Source organism: Chionomys nivalis, chromosome 9, assembly GCF_950005125.1.
Source record: "Chionomys nivalis chromosome 9, mChiNiv1.1, whole genome shotgun sequence".
Classification (NCBI taxonomy): Eukaryota; Metazoa; Chordata; class Mammalia; order Rodentia; family Cricetidae; genus Chionomys; species Chionomys nivalis.
The window spans coordinates 28029818-28037386 of NC_080094.1; the positions used below are offsets into that span (position 1 = coordinate 28029818).

Sequence of the window (7569 nt, forward strand, 5' to 3'; positions counted from 1 at the left end):
GAGAGCAAGAGCCTGCTAAACTGAAAACAGAAAAATCACTGACATAAACTCTTTGAAAACTCAGTAAAATTGGTAACTCCCTGAAAAGGCAAACATTACTCGAAGACACTTTTCTAATACCAAGACCATGGGTGCAGTTGCCTGTGCCTGTAGTCCCGGCTATTCCCTGGAAAGTCAAGAGGAACATGTGAGCCTACGAGCTAAGCAGCCTGGGCAGTGCTGTGAGACCCCCATCGTAGAAAACATCTCCTGTATTTGCTGTTTCTATTCACTGTGCTGTGATCAGCCAGAACATGACCTCACTGGCCAAGGTCTTGTGTTGTTTGCTCACAAATCAATCTCAGTGAGCTGTGGATGCTGGATCCTGCCTCGCAAGTGTTTGGAATGTGGTCCTATGTCCTGTGGCTGATGATGCCTGAGCAGTAAGATTCCCCAAAAGACATTGTACCCCACACCATCCTGGTTGTCTCAGAGTAGCTGGGCCTATGCTACTAGCTTTCCCCTGGCCAGGGTCCACCAGGAGAGGATTGGCAGTGGATGGGAAGATGTCAGTCTATGAATCAGGATCAAGCTTGCCCACTTTTTAAAATATGTATAAACATTATAATGTGTAATAGTTTTTAAAAATCATGGAGGTAACGTGAATGTTCACTACTGAAGAAATAGTTAAATAAATGATAGTGCATTTGAATTCAACACCAAATGATATTTGGCTATTGAGATTAATCCATATGTAACATATTAAATATGAAAAACACATGAGACAATCCTGTATATAGTGTGACTCATAAATGACTCACCTATTTATATAGCAGTAGCACAGACCTTTCCCTTGAACTTCAGACTTCCTACTCAGTGTTTCCTCTTCCAGTCTCCAAAGTACTGAAAATTCAGTAATCTAAAATCTGGGCTTAGAGATTTCTATCTTCAAACCTAACTGTTTGTGTCCACTTTTCTAGTTAAGTCATCTACATATATGTTGTATGTCTAGGACTCAACTTTGACACCTCCCTCACCCTGACATCATTTTCTCTCCAATAAGTTTGCCCACTTTTAACAAAAATTAATTTGACTGTGTGGATGTTTTGCCTGCATATATGCCTGTGCACCACTGGTGGGCCTTGTGGCCAAGGAGGCTGGAAAGGGCATCAGACCTGGGAACTGGAGTTACACACAGCTGTGAAACACCATGCAGATGCTAGGAATTGATCTGGGTTCTCTGGAAGAGCAGCAAGGCCCCTTCCTGCTGAGCCATCTCCAGCCCTAAGTCGGGCCACCCTGGTTCCCAAAGTCCTTCCATTTAGGGCCAATCCTAAAGCATTTCTCACCGTTCTTTCCAGGGACCAGGGCATGGCACATGAATTACAGAGGCCGCAAGAGCCTTGGGAACTTGAAAAGAGTTCAGTTTTCTGTCGTTACCATGTCCTCATCACTGCTGAGAGCAAAGAAAACTCTGCAAAAATTAATTTACCCTCACTGCTAAATGTAAAGACTGTTTCCATTTTTCCAACAAGGTAGCATCAAAGATATAGAGCATCTTGTCTTTTTTATAACAAAATACATGTTATAACAGAATCCAAACTTCGCAATTTGGCAAACACCATAGCAGAGAACTTGAAATATGACTAAAATGAGGATTTGTGATTAAAGCCAACTTTGCCTTTATTGCTCCAAAACAAAATGTGGCTGTTGCGGCGCCAAAAGTCACCTCCTTTCTTACTACTTTTTCCAGGTCCCTGGGTGCGTGCTCTGGTTTGCAGTGTGACAGCAGCCAGCCTGGTGCTGACAGCAGGGTGTGCTTGCCTGTTCCTTGTGTGTGAAGTGCACTTTGGTGAGGCTTGAGTGTGCAGGGAGGGCAAAAGGGAGGTGGGCTGATGTGAGGGACACAGCAGGAAACCCTGACAGGGCAGGGAGTAAGGAACAGTAACCTGGAGAACAGAGGTGAAGGGGAGAACTGGAAGGACGCTAGCAGAAAGAAGTGAGGGTGGAGTGTGGAATGGATATTGAGCAAAGCTTGTCTTTTGAAAGTCATGTTAATTCAGATTCAAACACTCCCAGAGTGCCAGGAAAATCGGAACCTTAAGAATATGTCAGTTCCAAGCCTGGAAAGTGAACACCATTCTATTCTTGCTATTTTGGACAGGATAGAGTTTAAAGAACTTAATTCTTTGACTCCAGGGCTTTTGTATCAAGGTGACAGTTTGTGGTATTTAAAGCTCAGCAACATGTCCTTTCAAATCACTGAAACTTCTCATTCTCCTCCATTCTTCTTTCCTGTCTTCCTAAGGGTCATGTTTAGTGTTCCAGGATCTTAAGTGAATTCATGGCAGAAACCTGTTTGCTATTTCACATGTTAGTAGCATCTCAGATTGAACTTCGAGTTTCATCTTGTCACCAAGTCTGTAGGACTGGTTTGACTGCTCTAGATGTGGCTTTGGAGTTATATCATGGGTATGACTGGCTGAGACATAAAGTAATATAATCCTAAATCGGGCTACTCTGGGCAGTTGTGCTCTCCACATGCAGTTGCGGTATTGCATGAGGACCCTACCTCTAGGTCACATTCAGATTGTCTTGTCACTCAAGATGAAGTGGTCTAGCAGTCAGGAAGTGAAGGTTTAATTGAAGCAAAATCCCCCAGTTCAATCCTTCAGCTTCTGCTTCATTGGCCAGAATCTAATCACATGTCAATCTAGCAATAACTCAGACTAAAAAGTGGGTCCTTTGTAGTTGCAGCCTCTGATGTTCCCTCTAACCCTGGTGCTTCTGGCAGGAGCAGCACTCAGCCATCAGCTAACTCTTTACATTTATAACCAGTAACTCCCATCCCAGGTGCTAAGGGCAAAGCCAACTGTCAGGTCCATCACCTTTTTTATTAATCACACATTAACACAAGGGCTTTTGAAAAATAGTAAAATGCCAATGCCCAGAATCTTATTTGTGATGGAGGTGCTGGCTAGGGATATGGCCTAGGACAGGTAATTTGCAATGTTTTGAGGATTCTAGTGTGGCTAGTGCTACCCACAGCGTTCACACTGGGATAGGAGCTGTTCCTGGACCCTCCCACCTCTATAGGTGCTTTCTACTATGTTTTCTGCCTGTCAGGCTCCTCTGTCCTTCTCAAAATTTAGACACATAAGGCAGAGAAGCAACATTTAAATTATTTATTTGTCAACTTCCAGAAACAGGGTCTCTACTGTTAAGTAGAAAAATAGCAAGTTTACTACTTTCAAAAGGCAACTATGACAAACCAGTATATAAGCAGGACAGGGGTTTCTGGGAGTCTAACATCCAGTTTGCAGTGCTGCTGTGACAACAAAAATGCACTGTGTCCTCCACATCCTGAGATCTGAGACTGGCATTCCTCTGCGGGGCTGGGCTGAAGCCAAGAAGCCTTTCTCACCCCACTAGCTGGCCCAGTCCTGGAACCGGAAGCAGTCACTTGCTATCTTCCACACTGTGTTAGTGGGTGAGGCCTGGGCGGTCAAGATGAAGTTCTGGTTGAAGTCCCGCTGTTTGTTGCCCTCAAATTTCACTGATCCACAGATCAACACAAGGACTGTGGTCTGGCTTGGTGTAGCTTCATCATGGACAGGCTGGCAGTCTACCACGCTGATTTGGAACTCACTGGAAGGCAACATCTCAAAAAACTCATTCAAGGATTCTTGTCCTGTAACAGCATTTCCATTCCATACTAAGGTGGCCGTGCCCATGTACAGGCGGGACAGCAGCCGCCGCCGCTTATCCATGGTGGTGTAGTAGACATTGACAAACTCCTCTGCAGCTCTGCAGGCCTGGTCCACATAGGTCTTGAAATCTACTGATGCCATCTCTGGTTCGGCTGACAGAGGCCTCTGTCAGAGTGGCTCCTCTGTAGGAATCCAGGGGCTGTAGGACAGAAAAGATGAAGGGAACACATGTGAATATTAAAGTCTATTCTGCTCTGATAAAACTTTTCTCTCAAGTTTTAATTTTTAAAATTATAGTTGTATGTATGTATGGATGTGGCTCGGTACATGAGGTCAGAGGACAACCTGCAGGAGTCTTCTCTGCCCACCATGTGGTACTAGGAATCAAACTCAGGTCGTTAGGCTTGACAGCAAGCACCTATCCCTACTGACCACCTGCCCCAACCCTCCTTTCCCACAGCTGACAGAACACTTACATACTGCAGGCAGATGACCTTAGGCTCACACTGGTGCCTATTCATTTTCAAGGCAGGTCTCAATATGTAGTCTTGGCTGCCCTGGAACTGAGAAATCCATCTGCCTCTCTCTGTCAAGCGCTGGGATTAAAGGTGTTCACCACAAAGCCCAACAATTGTTGCCTGTTTAATCTTACTAATCCTCAGTTTCCTCATTAAAAAAAAAAAGCAACAGGAGAATTAAAATAGAAAATGAATATCCAGCATTGAGTCAAGAAGTTTAAGACAGGAGTGGAGGGGCACACTGAAGAAGCTGAGGCAGGGGCCAGCCTGGAACAGAGAGAGCAAGCCTGGTCTCAAAAAGCAACAGAGATAACCTTGTCTCAAAAATGAAAAAAGGAAAAAAGGAAAAAAAAAAAGGAGGAAAAAAAGGAGTCTGATATGTTAATCTTACAATGGGCTTTAAAACTTTAAAATCCATTTTCTTACTAGAGCACATTTGATGAAAGAACACTGTTCCTTCCTGAAAGCTTGGAATAGGTGTGACTGCCTCTAGGAAACCAGAGTGTGGCTCATCTTCATCAAGACAGTGGCTCATGCTGAAGAATTGAGTGGTTACTGGCCCAACAAAGGCTACCAGAGGAAGAGCAGGTGCTAGTCTGGGAAGACTACAAGGAACTAACCCAACAAAGACCCAGAAGATGCAGGGAATGGCAGATTTCTAAGGACAGTGGAGGATAGTGGTCACAATCCCCCAAAAAAGTAAACCTAAGATTGCCTGGAATTTACATCTTTAGCAGTAATGCCCACAATGTTAGACCAGAGGGACCATAATACCATAGCAGAAAGCCCCTTGGATTCAAACATTCTAAGGGGGAGGTGATGGACAGTATTTCTATCTGAAAAATCACAGCTCCCTAAAAACATTTAAGTTCCAACAAATAAACAGCATTGAAGCATGATTAATAAAAACCCAGAGACAGAAATTAGGGTTCAACCTGAAGGTCAGAAAAACAAAAAACAGCCAGCCATTGGCTCTTACCTCTACCTCAGTTCAAAATGGCAATCCTGCCTCCAGGAATCTCAGAATGAGACCTAGAGCGGTCTCCTCCTGTCTTATAATCAATCCTCTCTAGTGCTGGGATTAAGGACATGCACCACTACCACCTGGTTTCTGTGGCAAGCTAGTGTGGCTACTGGGATTAAAGGTGTGTGTCATTGCTGCCTGGTCTGTAAGGCGGTCAGTGTGGCTGTTTTACTCTCTGAACTTCAGGCAAGCTTTACTTATTAAAATACAAATGAAATATCACTACACAGTATTTTTTCCATTAACAGGAATGTCTGTTAATTTCTTCTATGATTAAAATTCTCCATTTAAAAGAAACTAATACTGACCAATATTATTGAAAATAGTAGTCACAAGTAATTTGTAGTATTTGTCAATTTCCAGAAACAGGGCCTCTACTGAGTAAGCTTAGAACTTAGGTAGTGGACAATTCTTTTTCATTTCGAGTATCTTTATTTCATTTTATTGATACAGGGTCTCTCTATGTACTTCTGGAACTTGCTATGTAGACCAGGCTGGCCTCGAACTCACAGAGGTTCACCTGCCTCTGCCAGGTTAAAAGGTGTGCACCACCATGCCTGACCCAACTCTTATTAACTATCAGTTCATGGACGATGATTCCACACAGGGCTGGGAGATGAGCAGTTCAGAGCCAGTTTGATAATGCTCTTTCCACTCTCTCCAAGGACCTCAGACTGAAGACTCAACAATCAATCTGAAGACATATTTGCTAAGTAGTTTAGGAACATGCCCTCAATCATCACTGCACAAATGGGTATCTCTGTAACAAATTTACTAAAGAGGAAGAGGAGCAGCAGACTCTCAAGGTTCAAGGTCATACGAGGGGTCGAGGCCATGGGGTCCTGTTTACTAAGTTCCTGGACTTTTGAAAGTAGGTCTATATCCAGGGATGCCGGCTTGGGAATGTACTCCCACGTAGGCACATTTCTCTCTGCCTAACCTGCTCATCTATACAAATGCCGCTTCCCTAGACCACGATGCTTCCGGGTCTTTCTCCAAACACAATTCAACAATGGTCACGCCCCCCAACGATGATAATCATCCTTAATTTTGGTCCTCAGCTACCCACAGAACCTGCTTAGCTATCAAATGAGGGGGAAACAGTAAGACCGAAACACAGTAGAGTAAGAGTTAAGGAGGGTGCTTCATTCCGTGGTTCACACTCTAACTTCCCGGAGCTGGATCCCAGGAGCGGCAGCCCTGCCAGGGCCTCCTGTCCAGCCGGACGTCGCTTCTTATCAAAGCCGCTGGCAGTTGACTGTACTCTCTTCAGAGCCATCCTCGGGACCCCAAACTGCTGCTCTCCTCCAGGCAGGGCAAACTCACCGCTACCGTTTTGCATAGAAAAAAGCCTGATGGGCGGATCTCGGTGAGTTCGAGACCAGCCTGGTCTTCAAGAGCTAGTTCCAGGACAGGCTCCAAAGCCACAGAGAAACCCTGTCTCGAAAAACCAAAAAAAAAAAAAAAAAAAAAAAAAAAAAGCCTGATGCCCAGCTGCAAAGGCACCACGTGGGGAAAAGACAACGCCCAGGTCTTACTGAGCCCGGCCCCGCGGCGCCGCTCGACAGCCACCGCGCAGCCTGGCAGGGGCGGTCACTTACCTGCTCCGCCCGGGTCAGCTCCTCCAAGGCAACTCGGTCCCGGGTCCCGCCCTGGCTGCGGTCCCGGGCCAGAAGAGTCACGCTCCTACCCTCCCTCTTCCTCCCAGAGGCTTTGCCTGGGGTGCTGGCGTCCTGGAGGTGGGAAACGGTTGGGCGCCGGTAGGGGCTTCCCGCGCGCGGCGAGCTGCGGTCTACGCAGGCGCGAGGGTCCCGGTTTCCCGACAGCTTCTTCGTCCGCGCGACGGGCAGTGACGCGAGCCAGTAGAAAAGCTGGCTCCGCCCAGGTGTGGCTGCGACGACAGGGCGGCTTCCGGGGCAGTCACCAACTTAAAAGATCCGGTTGCGGGAGCTCTGATTGGAGGGTATGGGAGGGTGGGGGTGGGGTTACTCGCTCAGTTGCGGAAGATTTGGCTGACGAGAGAGTGCTTTGGGACGCGTCAGGCTCCCACCATCTCTGTTAGGCTTTCTTTCTTTCTTTTTTTTTTTTTGTGAAGACTCGTGAAGCTTCACGGCTTGATGCCATCTAGGGAGACAGCAGCATGGCTGCAGTAAGGCTCTGGACTGAACCTAGCCCATAGGACGCCCGCAGTATTGGAGCCCGAGTGGAAAGCTAAGTGAGAGAGTCCCGTAAAGTCCATGGAGTCAAGCTTCTTAGCTGATCGCTCTTTCTTAGGCAAAGCCATAGACATTGCAGATGTGCTTATACAAGAGAACCAGTTTCAGTCAAGAGAGAAGAA

The 7569-nt window shown here is 46.1% G+C and overlaps 1 protein-coding gene across 1 annotated transcript; it reads right to left on the minus strand.

Annotated features, from left to right (window-relative positions):
* Positions 1 to 3163: 3163 nt before the first annotated feature.
* Positions 3164 to 7059, minus strand: Nxt1 (nuclear transport factor 2 like export factor 1). Its single transcript, XM_057781240.1, has 2 exons — positions 6833 to 7059; positions 3164 to 3888 (listed from the first exon to the last, which is right to left on the minus strand). The coding sequence occupies exon 2, from the start codon at positions 3828 to 3830 to the stop codon at positions 3408 to 3410; it is 423 nt and encodes a 140-aa protein (XP_057637223.1). The 5' UTR covers positions 3831 to 3888; positions 6833 to 7059; the 3' UTR covers positions 3164 to 3407.
* Positions 7060 to 7569: the final 510 nt, after the last annotated feature.